At 31.8% G+C, this 17,624-nt stretch overlaps 1 protein-coding gene across 4 annotated transcripts in view; it reads right to left on the bottom strand.

Annotated features, from left to right (window-relative positions):
- Nucleotides 1–9,434: 9,434 nt before the first annotated feature.
- LOC139527477 (protein-tyrosine sulfotransferase 1-like) overlaps nucleotides 9,435–17,624 on the bottom strand; it is a 37,964-nt gene continuing 29,774 nt past the window's right edge. For 3 of the 4 annotated variants that reach the window (XM_071322957.1, XM_071322958.1, XM_071322959.1), the window contains 2 exons: nucleotides 11,703–12,557; nucleotides 9,435–10,112 (listed from right to left, as the gene is read on the bottom strand). In XM_071322957.1, the coding sequence (XP_071179058.1) occupies nucleotides 9,821–10,112; nucleotides 11,703–12,557 (1,147 nt within the window). In that variant the 3' untranslated portion in view covers nucleotides 9,435–9,820. Of the gene's footprint in view, nucleotides 10,113–11,702; nucleotides 12,631–17,624 lie in introns of all 4 variants that reach the window. The other variant, XM_071322956.1, reaches the window with a different exon arrangement.

The raw sequence follows: 17,624 nt of genomic DNA, 5'->3' as shown, positions 1-17,624 counted from the left end.
TACGAAAATTGGTATCCAACAAATAATGAATCCACAGTATTCACACATTGGTAAGCTACTGTTGCCTCACATTTCAGCTCACCACATGTTGTGTATGTTCAAAGCTTATATGGACCATGAGTTTTTGTTATTTTCATTTCTTGTTTGTATGTAGGTTTCGGGAGTAGTTTGTTGTTGTTGTTATAGTGATATAAGGTATGTTCCACTGTTCGATATTGTGGGTTATCAACTTAGGCACAACTTTTTTGAATTTTGGGTCCTCAATGCTCTTCAACTTTGTACTTGTTTGGCTTTATAACTATTTTGATCTGAGCATCACTGATGAGGTTTATGTAGACGAAACGTGCATCTCGCTTTTTAAATTATATTCCAGGTACCTTTGATAACTATTATCCAATTTTCTTTGTTATGCATCATCATTTTCTATATAAATATCGGTGCAGTAAAATTTCAACATCAAGAAATATATAATTTATTTTTTTGATCACAATTAAATTGTATATAACAATATATATCAGAGTACAAGGATTATACAGACCTTTCTCCTTGTAATAAACAAATAACATGCATGTAAACTTAGAAAGAAAAGGACAGAGGTGTTATTAACCCTGATATTGAAGGGAGATAACTATGGTTAATGATTTGCTGACAAAAACTATAAAATGATAATGAATGTATATATTTCACATAAGAAGGTAAATCTAAGCAAAGGGGTAAAACATAAAATCACTGATGTGTTTGTATAAATCCTTTACTTAAATATAATATAAGCTTCTAAGTAACTGAGTAATTGATTTGTTCATAAGAATGCTAAGATTAAGAGATTAGTTAGGAATGGAAAATCCACTACTAATAATTTTAAGAGTTATTCCCCTTATAGCTTTTACAAAACAATTGGCCCCACAACACACTTAAGTATGAAAAGTATCTAAATAAAACATGGTGGTCAAGAGGAGATAACAAAGATTCATACGGTAGAACAAAGTGGCTTTCATGGCACACCATAGTCTTTTTATGTTTTAAAGCAAGGTTTATCAGACATCTGAAGTCGTTTTCACAAAAATACTTATGATTTAGATTTATCGTAAATTTTCTGATTTGTTCATGACTTACGATCAATCTTAATCGCAAGTTTTTTTTTGTGAAACCGACTCCTGCTTTTTTCAGTAGATATATATATAAAAATATGAGATATAATTTTAAAAAATCCAAGACATCTAGTAAAAAGGAAAGGAAATTTCTTTTTAAGTGGAATAAATAAAAATACATACTATAGGCTTGTTTATCTTTCATAAGATATAATATCAGAAAATAATCAATGCAAATGTTGATAAAATAGTATAATATTTCTAATTTAGAATTTTTATCAAAGGGAGACAACTTTGTAGTATGACAGACTGTTTCCACTCCATGCAAACCTTACTTATGCCCATGTGTCCATCAGATAAGTCGTTTCCATTTTCAAAGTATTCTTGGTTATATTCAGAATTTTTCTGAGTGCATCCACACATATCGTAACACAGGTGTTTACAACTATTTAACGATTAACATGCATTCACATGTGTTCATAAATTTCTCAATATACAATAACACATATATAAACAAATATTCAATAATTTTTATTCCCTATAGATTTCATGTCATGGAAAAAATTACTCAGATACCAGCTGACTTAAATTCTTAACAGACTTAAAGCTTGTACAAAATACTAAACTAAATAAAAATGTTCCTAGGTACAGTGTAACCTGTGTTATCCGACACACTGGGGGACCAGTTTTCATTAAGCACGGTGTCAGAATACTCAGGAATTTTTTCCCCAAGGATAGCCATATTTTAGGATCATGAAAATGTGTTGGTTAAATCAGGATGTTGGAATACTCAGGTGTTGGATGAGGCAGATTACACTGTACTTGTATATCAGTTTATTACTACACATCTTATGTCATGCAAAGCTTATGACTACAATCTCGATAATAATTTTAAGGACTGTCACTCTCAGGAACATTACAACAATATTGGACTTCCATTTTGATACTTAATTTAAACAATCTAATGAACACAATACTGTAATTAAAAAGTAAATAGAGCATGACTGAAGTTATAGGGATGATTTTAATCTCATGTACTGCATGCATTTCAATGTATAAGTCCTTAGCATACTAAATATCTAGTGAAGAGTTGTCTTATTGTCAATCACACCACATCTTATTTCTGTAAGTTCAAAAATTATTGCGGTTTTGTCATTTTAGACTATAATGCAATTTTAATTTTTGCGATATTCAGAAAAATCTATTTTGATTCATGTAAAAAAATGTGAGATTTAACTTTTGTGATTATAACCCTGTCGCATTTTTCACAATAATAAATATTCATCAGAATCATTTCCAAGTTTACAGGACCTTAAAACTCTCTCTTTATTTAAGATTTATGACCCCTTCTGTAGCCATTTTTATACGAACTTTTAAACTTCAATAGTATCAAAACTACAGATATAATGAATAATAAAGATAGGCCATTTTGTACATATACCAAGGGAAAACTTGATGCAAAGCAATATCATTGCATTTTTAAAATTGAAAAAGACTGTTGCAAATAAACCAATATTTTTATAGAAAATCCACAGCCTTTAATACAGAGATTTTTGTTATAAAATTTGAATCATAGATTACTCACTTGCTTTTCTATGATGTGCTAGCGTTTATTTTTTACAAAAAGTTCTAAGCAACCTGTAATTTCGAAACAACTTGTGATGAGTCACGTAAGTCGAGCACACCCTAAAAGATGTACTTGATTTGGTCCATATTTATATTTGCTTTAACCAATAACGACATTAATAAACTTGTTTTAAGGAAATTAATGCTAGCACTGCATGCAATAATCCTATATCTATCAGTCCTCAAATTGCCAAATTTGAGAGTACAAGGGGAAAGGCTGTTTTCTATAAAATTTCCATATGTTTAGCATTGAATCAACACAAGGATACATAATCCTTAACTTTGATTCCACATGAGACAAAATTTCTGACTAGATCTCTTTTTGGCACAAAGCTTGAAATATCTCAAGGAGGTAGACCTAGATTAAGGGAAATAACTCTTAAAATTCTCAGTACGTTTGTGTCAACCATTTTCATAAATATGTTCTAAGCTTCTTGGATACATAGATTATTTCCAATCTGTTTCAGGTAAATGCTTAAAATTCATTGACGAAATTGACTTTTACAAACGCATAACTGATTTAAAGAGTTATCTCCCTGAACCAAGGTCTACCCCTTAAAGCAATTTCTACACTACTCTGGATTCATAATAAGTATTTTTACTACCATCTTTTGGTATGTATAGTGCACATTTGTGTTCAGTGCGCACCCCCTTTGTGGTCCAAGAAACGAGAGAACAAAATTTTATATTCATGAGTAGTAATTTTCATGGATTTAGTGGGTTATATACCACTAACCTTGCCATTCCATGAAATATAAATTTTCTATAGAGTACATATAATTTGTCAAAAACATGTATCTAACAAAATAGAATTCTAACTCAATCCATTGGTTGGTACTAAATATATGAATACTCAGTATACTTTCATCCTATTACACTACAAATTATACAAAAATAAGAAAATTTGTCTTGAGCAAACCTAAGCTGTCATCCATTTCTCATAAAGTCAAATACAACCATGACTATATCAGATCTTGTTTTATAAGAAAATGAAAAGATGAATGAAGGAAATTATAACATGTATAACATGTCATCCATTTCTATTAAAGTGTAGTACAACCATTACTTCACCAGATCTTGTTCTATAAGAAAATGAAACGATGAATCTTTGAAATGTTGACATTTGATGTTATAAAAAAAATAATATTCACATTGAATTGCAAAACAAATTTATGTTATGATATTTGTATATTCAAAAAATTGTTTTGGTCTTAAAAAAAAATTAATTATAACCTGAGAGAAGAAATAATTCCCAAATTCACATTTGTGTTTGTTGAATGCAATTAAACAAAAATTAAATGGAGGGGATATAATTTATGCATGAAAATTGACCAACAAATGAAATGACCGTAGCTACCAATAATACATAAAAAAACTTTAAAAAACTTTAACAAAAGACAGATGATGAAAAATGATGATGATCAAGATAAATTACATCTAGTTTCTTCAATTTGTAAACATACTACCCTCACCAATGAAAATTTCATTCAATTTTATCTTGGAACATGCATAACTCTTTAACCTCATCCATGTCTTATAGAAAACATTGATACATGATGCAAATCATCAAAGACGTTTGAGAAGTTTTGGTGAACAATTTAAACAAGAATGTGTCCATAGTAGACAGATGCCCGGTCATAGCTCTAATTTGGGATTAAAACTAGAAAATTAGAAAGATCATATCATAGAAAACATGTGCACTAAGTTTCAAATTGATTGGACTTCAACTCCCTCAAAAACTACCTTGACCAAAAACTTTAACCTGAAACAGGACAGATAGTTGAAAGAACGAATGGACAGACTCACAGACCAAAAAACATAATTCCTCTAAGAAGGACATAAAAAAATGATAAGTAAGAATTGCAGTAAGTATAGTAAGGTAAGTAATAGTATACACAAACAAACAATAACAATGGCAGGACTGAGTACAACAAAACAATAGATATTTTCAATACAACTGATAATTTAAATTTAACAAAACCATGAACATTAAAACAAGAATGTGTCCTCAGTACACGAATGCCCCACTCGCACTATCATTTTCCATGTTCAGTGGACCGTGAAATTGGCATAAAAACTCTAATTGGCATTAAAATTAGAAAGATCATATCATAGGGAACATGTGTACTAAGTTTGAAGTCGATTGGACTTCAACTTCATCAAAAACTACCTTGACCAAAAACTTTAACCTGGAGCGGGACAGACGGACGGACGAACGAACGGACGAACAAACGGATGAACGGACGGACGAACGGACGGACGAACGGACGCAGACCAGAAAACATAATGCCCCTCTACTATCGTAGGTGGGGCATAACAATGGATGTGAAGACATATAAGCACCATCCAATAGAAATTAACCTTATATTAGTGCATGTACACATGTACATGTTTAAGACTTTGATTGATTTTGTCCTTTTAAATTTTATAAGGTTCTCATACGAACTAAATTTTCAAACAGTTAGACTTTCTTTAGAGATTTTAAACCTAAAATAGGTTAATAACTGATTGATATTCATTAGCATAAGGTCAATTTCTATCCAATACAACTTATATTATTTGTCATTGACCACATGTCCCAGAGTTTAACGATGATCTAATGATTAAAGTAAATAATTGAACATAACTAAGTAATTCATCAATTTTAACAATCGCACAACATGTATTACGAGCTTCCTTGGGGCCTTATTGCACCTTGGTATAATGCTGATATTTTTAAACTGTGATGCTATCTGAATAGATTTTATATTAAAACCAGATGCTCCACAGGGCGCAGCTTTATACGACCGCAGAGGTTGAACCCTGAACGGTTGGGGCAAGTATGGATACAACATTCAAGCTGGATTCAGCTCTAAATTTGGATTGTGATTAAATAGTTGACACAGCATAGGTTTCTGACACACAGAATGAATGTGGTCTAATGAACTTAAAATATTTTTTTTGCCTTTGAGCAATTCACTATGCTGTTGAATATTAATCCTCTCAAAAAAATGTGTGAAGAAATTTTCTTTTTATTTATGAAAACTGAAATGAGAAAAATTTAACCCCCACCCCCATTTGTTTTCACATCCCCCTTTCCCTTTTTCCAAAACTGATCTCAATTCAAATTTCTAATGGAGTTTGCAACAATAACTACTCATTTAAATACATCATAAAATATTAAAATGTAAAATAAAGTGCTTGTTATCACTGAATGGTAAAGATTGTTTTAATTCATCAGTTGGTAGAAAAAGTGAATATACATTGTATATTGTATAAAACAATGATTTAAGTTGATTCAACTACTATTCTGGACAAAGACAGATTACTCCAATTGAAATATTAATTATATATCTGTATTGTATAAAAACAAAGATTTAAGTTGATTCAACTACTATTCTGGACAAAGAAAGATAAAACCAATTGAAATTGCAATTAGATATTTCTTGCTATTGCGCAATACTGAGTAATTGAAAATATTTGCTATTGCACAATACTGTGCAATTGAAGATTTCTTGCTATTGCACAATACTGTGCAATTGAAGATTTCTTGCTATTGGTGAATACTGTGCAATTGAAAATTTCTTGCTATTGCACAAAACTTAATATAATAATTTTGGATCCTGATTTGAACCAACTTGAAAACTGGGCCCATAATCAAAAATCTAAGTACATGTTTAGATTCAGCATATCAAAAAAGCCCAAGAATTCAATTTTTGTGAAAATCAAACTTAGTTTAATTTTGGACCCTTTGGACTTTAATGTAGACCAATTTGATAACGGGACCAAAAATTAAGAATCTACATACACAGTTAGATTTGGCATATCAAAGAACCCCAATTATTAATTTTTGATGAAATCAAACAAAGTTTAATTTTGGACCCCGATTTGGACCAACTTGAAAACTGGGCCAATATTAAAAAATCTGAGTACATTTTTAGATTCAGCATATCAAAGAACCCCATGGATTCAATTTTTGTTAAAATCAAACTAAGTTTAATTTTGGTCCCTTTGGACCTTAATGTAGACCAATTTTAAAACGGGACCAAAAATTAAGAATCTACATACACGGTTAGATTCGGCATATCATAGAACCCCAATTATTCAATTTTTGATGAAATCAAACAAAGTTCAATTTTGGACCCTTTGGGCCCCTTATTCCTAAACTGTTGGGACCAAAACTCCCAAAATCAAACCCAACCTTCCCTTTATGATCATAAACCTTGTGTTTAAATTTCATAGATTTCTATTTACTTATACTAAAGTTATTGTGCGAAAACCAAGAATAATGCTTTTTTGGCCCCTAATTCCTAAACTGTAGGAACCAAAACTCCCAAAATCAATCCCAACCTTCCTTTTGTCGTCATAAACCTTGTGTCAAAATTTCATAGAGTTCTTTTCACTTAAACTAAAGTTATAGTGCGAAAACCAATAAAATGCTTATTTGGGCCCTTTTTGGCCCCTAATTCCTAAAATGTTAGGACCAAAACTCCCAAAATCAATCCCAACCTTCCTTTTGTGGTCATAAACCTTGTGTTAAAATTTCATTGATTTCTATTCACTTTTACTAAAGTTAGAGTGCGACGACGACGACGACGCAGACGACGCCAACGTGATAGCAATATACGACGAAAAATTAAAATTTTTGCGGTCGTATAATAATTATAAATGTGGTGCTATAGCTTCATGGAAAACAAGAATGTGTCCACAGTACACGGATGCCCCACTCACACTATCATTTTCTATGTTTAAAGGACTGTGAAATTGGAATAAATTCTCTAATTTGGCATTAAAATTAGAATGATCTTATCAAAGGGAACATGTATACTAAGTTTCAAGTTGATTGGACTTCTACTTTATCAAAAACTACCTTGACCAAAAACTTTAACCTGAAATTTGCACTATCATTTTCTATGTTCAGTGAACCGTAAAATTGGGGTCAAAACTCTAATTTGGCATTTAAATTAGAAAGATCATATCATAGGGCACATGTATACTAAGTTTCAAGTTGATTGGACTTCAACTTCATCAAAAACTACCTTGACCAAAAACTTTAACCTGAAGCCAAAAACTTTAACCTGAAATTTGCACTATCATTTTCTATGTTCAGTGAACCGTAAAATTGGGGTCAAAACTCTAATTTGGCATTTAAATTAGAAAGATCATATCATAGGGCACATGTATACTAAGTTTCAAGTTGATTGGTCTTCAACTTCATCAAAAACTACCTTGACCAAAAACTTTAACCTGAAGCCAAAAACTTTAACCTGAAATTTGCACTATCATTTTCTATCAGTGAACCGTAAAATTGGGGTAAAATCTCTAATTTGGCATTAAAATTAGAAAGATCATATCATAGGGAACATGTGTACCAAGTTTGAAGTCGATTGGACTTCAACTTCATCAAAAACTACCTCGACCAAAAACTTTAACCTGAAGCGGGACAGACGGACGAACGGACGAACGAACGGACGAACGAACGGACGAACGAACGGACGAACGGACGCACAGACCAGAAAACATAATGCCCCTCTACTATCGTAGGTGGGGCATAAAAATCCCACCATTGAATTAATTTATTCCAATATTTTAATTGTTTTTTCTTGTTTTCCTGAAATATTTACTAAAATTGTAGAATTTTCCACAATTTATACAGCTGAACACAACAACATTAATGCATTTTAAAATTTACTACAATTCAAATAAAAACGTTTATTTTCTTTCTTTTTTTTAAATCTTAAAATAAATAACTTTTGCAGAAGCTATTAATCAATTTGTTTTCTGACAGTTTAAAACCAAATTTTTATTTAATTTTTGAAACTACATGTATATGTTTTACGGACAAAACAGATAACCCCACATTTTGTTCAATTCAAAGGACAATAATTTATCCTAATTAGATATCAATCAAAATTTAGCTTAATATCATTAAAAATTTAAAATTCTGGCAGCTGTTGGAGTTAGGTGGACAGATGGAATGACTGATTGACAGACTTTATAACACCCACTAGATTTAAACAAGTTGAAGATATTAAGCGTATAAGCCACATGTAAATTACCCTCACATATCATAATATAAGTTAATAAATTTTACAAATACAAACAATATTTATCTAATAGTGATACAAAAAAAATATTTTGTTCTTCAGCTCATCCTTCATAGAAAAAAGCCAAATATTTATTTATCACTGATACCAAAAGTTTGTTCTTGAACTCAACCTATGAAAAAGCCTTGTTTTTGAATATATCATGTATATTAACATTCGATTGCATTGAGTGTGTAGGTAAAGGTAATATCTTTTGTTAGCTTGTTTGCTAGCTGAACCGAGAAGTCCGACAGCTAACCGACATATCTGTAGTATACCTTACCTAGTAATGACTTCACAGTTCAGCTAGCAAACAAGCTAACCAAAAATATTACTTTTACCTACACACTCAATGTGATCGGCTGTAGATCTTATGAAACAAGAATGTGTCCTCAGTACACGAATGCCCCACTCGCACTATCATTTTCTATGTTCAGTGGACCGTGAAATTGGGGTAAAATCTCTAATTTGGCATTAAAATTAGAAAGATCATATCATAGGGAACATGTGTACCAAGTTTGAAGTCGATTGGACTTCAACTTCATCAAAAACTACCTCGACCAAAAACTTTAACCTGAAGCGGGACAGACGGACGGACGAACGAACGGACGCACAGACCAGAAAACATAATGCCCCTCTACTATCGTAGAATTTTATAGATTTAAAGTTCCAAGTATTCTTTTTGTAGTGTGATCCAGATTCCAAAAGGAACGTTCCCCAATTTCTTAGGAGTTATTTGTAAAATTTTCCTTAGCCTTGTAATAACATTTGTTCTGACATTAACTAAATGTCTCAGATACACTTCCATTTGTGGGTTTTGATGACAAAGTATTGCATGTCTCATTTGATTGTAAAAAATAACATTATTTTTGTTGATACATAATTTCAACAAAAAAAATACCCTAAAAGACCACATCCCCCTCATGTTACCAAAACATTAATGCCAAGGCTATTTTCTCCCCAAATCACTTACAATATCTTACAATCAGAAACACAATATAGGTTACAGATATGATTAACTTAAAATTGTACTAATTTTCATCAACTTTTTTCTGTATGTCTTTTTCTTTGTTTTTGTTCAGATTTTAATAATTCTTCTTCTTTTTTTCTCCAGAACCCCTCATTTTGATGCATGTGCATTGTATTGTCTGCCACTCTAGGGTCTGGGGCTCCATAGTTTGGTGGATTGGACTCCGGATCATAACCAAGAATTCTCAACATTGGAGCAATGGTAGCCATGTCCTTGATAACGTCTGCTGGTAAATGTCCAACCCACTTGGCCATCGCATCAATATTTACTGGACGTATAACCTGGTCAGATGACTTTTCTGTCCTGAAATTAAAACGATTTTGCAAATAATTCTACCATTAATAAAGCTACAATAAATAAACAGTATAAAAGAACATAGTTTTAATATCTACTGTGTTGCATATATTTTATCTTTACAATAGCAAAATATATTTTTTTATTACAGTGACTTGACTGTTAGTGTTGCTATTCACCAATTGCAACTCATTCAAAATTTTGACCCAATTGCAATTTGTTTTATTAAATCAAATTGTTCAACTGGTCAAAAATTTGAACAAACTGTTCAGCCAAAATGTGAAAGTGCAAAGTGATAAAATAAATCATACTTACAATCCTATAAGTATTCTATATTTATAAGAATCACACACTATGTGAATAAAAACATTTCATATTCAGTAAAATATTTGAAATTGCAATATGTTTGTAGGAAGGGGAGATAATCGCTTTTTGGTTTCAAAAAGTCTTTATTCAAAAGAATAGTATTTTAGGTTATCTCCCCAAGGAAGCATATTGTTATTTCATACATATTTTACTGAATATGAAATGTTTTTATTCACATAATGTTTGATACTTATAAATATAGAATACTTTTCGAAAGAAAAACTCTATAAAAGCTTAGTTTTGACATTTTTATAGCAATTCAAAATAAAACAGTTCACCTTTAGTATGGTAATGGCTGTAATATAACTATACAGATTGATAGACTGATTTAGGAATTACATCAATACAGTGGAGTTACAGACTTATAGGATTGTAAGTATGATTTATTTTATCACTTTGCACTTTCACATTTTGGCTGAACAGTTTGTTCAAATTTTTGACCAGTTGAACAATTTGATTTAATAAAACAAATTGCAATTGGGTCAAAATTTTGAATGAGTTGCAATTGGTGAATAGTAACACTAACAGTCAAGTCACTGTAAACTATTTACAAATATATTAAAGAAATATAAGTTTCAGAGCGCTTTTACTATTTCCACAGTGCATAACTCTTATATAAAAAAAAAATCTATCAACAGTCTTGCTGACCGAGATTGGTTAATTGTATCATTTATAAGCATGATAAGTGGCTTAATTAATTATGTTAATACATTTTTTGTATTTATATGATCTATAAGCATGACGAAAAAATAGCGAAAAACTGATTATTTAAGTTCATTGTCGGAGTCAAGGGACCATAACTCTGTCCAATATCATCAGACTGGAACAAAATTCAAACTTGATCTATAAGTTATCATGATAAAACTACATCATGTACATACCAAATATCAAATCAATATCTTCAATGAAGAAAAAAAATGTGTAAAACTGCTAATTTGAGTGAATTTCCATCGTACCATAACTCTGGACCAAATCGTCAGATTGAAACAAAATTCTACCTTGATCTGTAACTGATCTGTAACATGTGTAACTTGTCATGATATAACAATATCAAATCTATTTATGTAAGCATGAAGGAAAAAATTGTGTAAAACTGATTTGCATGACTGGCAGATGGAAAGATGGGCAGACAGATGGACAAAAGGAAACGAGCGCAAACCTAGAACCCCCTTTTAAGATATAATATGCATACTAAAACAGGGAGATGTCTATTTCCAATATAATTATACATACTTAGACAGTGAGATCTCTTTTCCAATATAATCTTCATGATGAAGAACTGTATCATTCCATGGAATTTCTAAAAATTTAAGAATTCTTTTCATCCACAATTCAGGGTGCAATGTCAACTGTTCATAATACACAGGTAAACAGTGTCTAGCACCTACATGTAAACATTGAGCATACATAGACTCCATGGCACGATTCCACTTTGACAGACAATTTCTATAACTTGTTAAATCAAACCCTGTAATGGTTATCCTACGTGAGATGATAGAATGTACTGTTGCCCGCCCATCACGTATCATAAACAAGAACTTTGAATTTGGGAATATTTTTTTTAAGTAGACACTGGATTTCAGAGTAAATGGATCTTTATTACACAGCCTTGGAGCTGCTTCACCATGCTTCGCTATCACTTCTAACACAAAAGCTGAAATAGCAGAGTCAATTACAAAATCTGAAATTCCTGCTTCTTGTAACCGTCTTTTTTCAGTTTCTGATTTATACCATTGAGCTCGCATTCCCAATATCCTTGGAACAATGCGTGTTTCCTCTCCACAGCGTACGTCTGGATGTGCATCTATCATGGCTCTCATTAGAGTTGTTCCACTTCTAGGCATCCCACCAATAAATATTAAAGGACTTTCCCTGCCATATTCGATTGCCTTTCCTTGTTGGGTATAGACAAATTTCTCGTGTTCTGACGGGACCATGATCATATTTGGCTTTTTATCACATTGTAGAAAATTATAACAAATCAGAAGAACACTGATAAAACAAACAACAACATAACACATGGATTTCTTCAACTTCATCCCCATCATACAGTCACAACATGTTTGTTCATCTCTGTCTGTATTGTACCTACAAAATAAGTGTGGACACATAGTAATACCTTCAGTCACAACATGTTTGTTCATCTCTGTCTGTATTGTACCTACAATGAGTGTGGACACATACAAATACCATCTTACTTTAACATTAAAATAACAACAAATTAGGCAATAATAAATTCTTACAAACAGGATACAAGATTATCTATTTTTTTACTAAAAAAATCCTCCTTTTTAGCTCACCTGGCCCAAAGGGCCAAGTGAGCTTTTCTCAGGACTTGGCGTCCGGCGTCCGTCGTCCGTCGTCTGTCGTCCGTCGTCTGGCGTCGTTAACTTTTACAAAAATCTTCTCCTCTGAAACTACTTGGCCAAATTTAACCAAACTTGGCCACAATCATCATTGGGGTATCTAGTTTAAAAAATGTGTCCGGTGACCCGGTCAACCAACCAAGATGGCCGCCATGGCTAAAAATAGAACATAGGGGTAAAATGCAGTTTTTGGCTTATAACTCAAAAACCAAAGCATTTAGAGCAAATCTGACATGGGGTAAAATTGTTCATCAGGTCAAGATCTATCTGCCCTGAAATTTTCAGATGAATCGGACAACCCGTTGTTGGGTTGCTGCCCCTGAATTGGTAATTTTAAGGAAATTTTACTGTTTTTGGTTATTATCTTGAATATTATTATAGATAGAGATAAACTGTAAACAGCAATAATGTTCAGCAAAGTAAGATTTACAAATAAGTCAACCTGACCCAAATGGTCAGTTGACCCCTTTAGGAGTTATTGCCCTTTATAGTCAATTTTTAACCATTTTTCGTAAATCTTAGTTATCTTTTAGAAAAATCTTCTCCTCTGAAACTACTGGGCCAAATTAAACCAAACTTGGCCACAATCATCATTGGGGTATCTAGTTTAAAAAATGTGTCCGGTGACCCGGCCAACTAACCAAGATGGCCACCACGGCTAAAAATAGAACATAGGGGTAAAATGCAGTTTTTGGCTTATAACTCAAAAACTAAAGCATTTAGAGCAAATCTGACATGGGGGTAAAATTGTTTATAGGGTCAAGATCTATCTGCCCTGAAATTTTCAGATGAATCGGACAACCTGATGTTGGGTTGCTGCACCTGAATTGGTAATTTTAAGGAAATTTTGCTGTTCTTGGTTATTATCTTGAACATTATTATAGATAGAGATAAACTGTAAACAGCAATAATGTTGAGCAAAGTAAGATTAACAAATAAGTCTACATGACCGAAATGGTCAGTTGACCCCTTTAGGAGTTATTGCCCTTTATAGTCAATTTTTAACCATTTTTCGTAAATCTTAGTAATCTTTTAGAAAAATCTTCTCCTCTGAAACTACTGGGCCAAATTTAACCAAACTTAGCCATAATTATCATTGGGGTATCTAGTTAAAAAAATGTGTCCGGTAACTCGGCCAACAAACCAAGATGGCCACCATGGCTAAAAATAGAACATGAGGGTAAAATGCAGTTTTTGGCTTATAACTCAAAAACCAAAGCATTAAGAGCAAATCTGACAGGAAGTAAAATTGTTGATCAGGTCACGATCTATCTGCCCTGGAATTTTCAGATGAATCGGATAATCGGTTGTTAGGTTGCTGCCCCTGAATTGGTAATTTTGAGGAAATTTTGCTGTTTTTTTTGTTATTATTTTGAATATTATTATATATAGAGATAAACTGTTAACAGCAATAATGTAAGCAAAGTAAGAACTAAAAATAAGTCAGTATGACCAAAATAGTCAATTGACCCCCTAAGGAGTTATTGCCCTTCATAGTCAATTTTTAACAATTTTCTTAAAATTTGAAGATTTTCAATAACATTTTCCACAGAAAGTACTGTTATAGATAGAGATAATTGTAAGCAGCAAGAATGTTTAGTAAAGTAAGATCTACAAACACATCACCATCACCAAAGCACAATTTTGTCATGAATCCATCTGTGTCCATTGTTTAATATTCACATAGACCAAGGTGAGCGACACAGGCTCTTTAGAGCCTCTAGTTTATTATTACTGTATTTGGTTGTGTTTAATCTGCACTTTCAAACCAATCTATGTAGTAGAAACCGGGGATTCATTTTATTTACAACTGTAGATGGTTTTCAATTTTTGGTTTTTTTTTCGTTATTTATGCACATTCCTTACGTCAAGTATATGCCATGAATGTTTCTTTTTTTTATTTCATTCATTTATTTCAAATTCTTTAATTACTTTTTTCTGTGAGGTTGGACCAGTTTTGACAAATGTTTATGACTTTAAATAGATTATTAATATTGTTGAAGATCGTACTTTGACCTATAATGGTTTACTTTTACAAATTGTGACTTAAATGGGGAGTTGTCTCATTGACACTCATACCACATCTTCTTATATCTATATTTGAAATTTAAAAAAAACATTTAAAAAAAACATTTAAAAACAAGAATAATGCTTATTTGGGCCCTTTTTTGGCCCCTTATTCCTAAACTGTTGGAACCAAAACTCCCAAAATCAATCACAACCTTCCTTTTGTAGTCATAAACCTTGTGTCAAAATTTCATCGATTTCTATTCACTTTTACTAAAGTTAGAGTGCAAAAACTAAAAGTATTCGGACGACGACGCCAACGTGATAGCAATATACGACGAAAATTTAAAATTTTTGCGGTCGTATAAAAACATTTAAAAAAAGATTTGATGGAGAAAACAATGTATCAGTTTATTTTACAACAGACTTAAATGAAAATTAACATGATTAATTAATACATTGTTTATTAGTTCCCTATTAAAGGCTTTCTACAGTCAAGTTTTCTGTACCTATCATGATTTTCAAGAAAAAAGAGAAATCCCTGCATTTTGTTTTATCCGCACTTTTTCTTTTATTATCATAGTCATGTAAACTAACGTGACACAAGGTTCCAATGTATAAAATGGGTGTCATTGTATAAAGAATTTGTTATTACCTAGTGCTACTTTTAGAATATATATACATATTTTTTTACAAATATTAATTACATGAACTATGTCACAACAAATGTTAAAATGTGTACTGCCCTGTCATAAATGTCTGCATAAACAAATTATACAATTAATAATGTGATTTTATTTACTTTACTTAACATTTCCTTTTGAGTGTTTTTTTTACTTTAATAAGTTGATGAATATCAACCTTTAAGTATTAAAAAAAAAAGTTTTATTAGTTAGGTATATAAATAACAATGAGGTTTCAAAGGGCAGGATGAATATTTGACTTCTTTTTAAAATAGGTTAACATGTTTGAAATCCATTTACATTCTAACATACAAAAAAAAAGTTAATATATAACCAGAATTGTACCTGTTTTCATACAAAAAATATTTTGTTAACTGAGCAAAAAAATAAAGCAACAAATGTTATTAAGTTGAAGTTAAATAAAATGCTTCAATGCGCAGCCTGATACGACCGCAGAGGTTGAACCCGGAACAGTTGGGGTAAATATTGACACAATATTCAAGCTTGATACTGTCTGAATTTGGATTGTGATCTAATTTATGACATAATATAGGTTTCTGACACAAAAAAATGTCAAGATCTTACAAATCTATTGTGCAATACTGTGCAATTAAAAATTTCTTCTTGAAACTTTTAAAAAATTTTAAATTTAAAAAAAATTTAAACAAATTTAAACCCCTTAAAAATATTGGAACCCCCAAACTTTGTGAATCCCCCCCCTGGGAGCAATCACCCCAACACTCAATCCCAGTCTTTCCTTTGAATTATGGAACCTTGTAGTACAGTTTCAGAAAGATCCACACACTTACACAAGTTATTGTCAGAAACTAGAACCAGTTACTCCGCAGGGCGCAGCTTTATACGACGGTAGAGTTCCAACCCTGAACAGTTGGGGCAAGTATGGACACAACATTAAGCTTGATACAGCTCTGAATTTGGATTGTGATTAAATAGTTGACACAACATAGGTTTCTGACACAGAATTTTAAATTGGACATTTACCTATTATGGTCCAATATCCAAAATCTAAATACATGGTTAGATTCAGCATATCAAAGAACCCCAAGAATTCAATTTTTGATGAAATCAAATAAAGTTCAACTTTGGACCCTTTAGACCTCAATGTGGACCAATTTGATAACCAGGCCCAAATATCAAAAATCTAAATACATGGTTATATTCAGCATATATCAAAGAACCCTATATATTCAATTTTTGTTGAAAGCAAACAAAGTTCAATTTCGGACCAACTTGAAAACTGGGCTTATAATCAAAAATCTAAATACATGTTTAGATTTAACAGCATATCAAAGAACCCCCAGAATTCATTTTTTGTTAAAATCAAGCTAATTTAAATTTTGGACCCTTTAGACCAATTTGAAAATGGGACCAAAAATCAAGAATCTATATACACAGTTAGATTTGGCATATCAAAGAACCCCAATTATTCAGTTTTTTTATGAAATCAAACAAAATTTAATTTTGGACCTTTTGGACCCCTAATTTCTAAACTGTTTGGACTAAAACTTCCAAAATCAATCCCAACCTTCCTTTTACGGTCATAAACCTTGTGTTTAAATTTCATATTTACTTATACTAAAGTTATGGTGCGAAAACCAAGAACAATGCTTGTTTGGGCTCTTTTTTGGCCCCTAATTGCTAAACTGATGGGACCAAAACTACCAAAATCAATCCTAACTTTCCTTTTGTGTTCATAAAACTTGTGTTTAAATTTCATAGATTTCTATTTACTTATACTAAAGTTATTGTGTGAAAACCAAGAAAAATGCTTATTTGGGCCCTTTTTTGGCCCCTGATCCCTATACTGTTAGGACCAAAACTCCCAAAATCAATCCCAACCTTCCTTTTGTGGTCATAAACCATGCATTTAAATTTCATACATATCTATTTACTTAAACTAAAGTTATAGTGCGAAAACAAATGTGTCTTTGAATGATGAAAACAACAACTATGATGACGCCAACGTCATACAAATAAGAAATTTTTAGGTCATATAAAAATGCTTGTTTTTGGCCCCTAATTCCGGCATGAATGGGCCAATAACCCCAAACCTAATCTTCCTTTTGTGATATGGAACC

The sequence above is a fragment of the Mytilus edulis genome, chromosome 6 (assembly GCF_963676685.1).
Source record: "Mytilus edulis chromosome 6, xbMytEdul2.2, whole genome shotgun sequence".
Lineage (NCBI taxonomy): Eukaryota > Metazoa > Mollusca > Bivalvia > Mytilida > Mytilidae > Mytilus > Mytilus edulis.
This window is presented reverse-complemented; position numbering and strand designations above follow the sequence as displayed.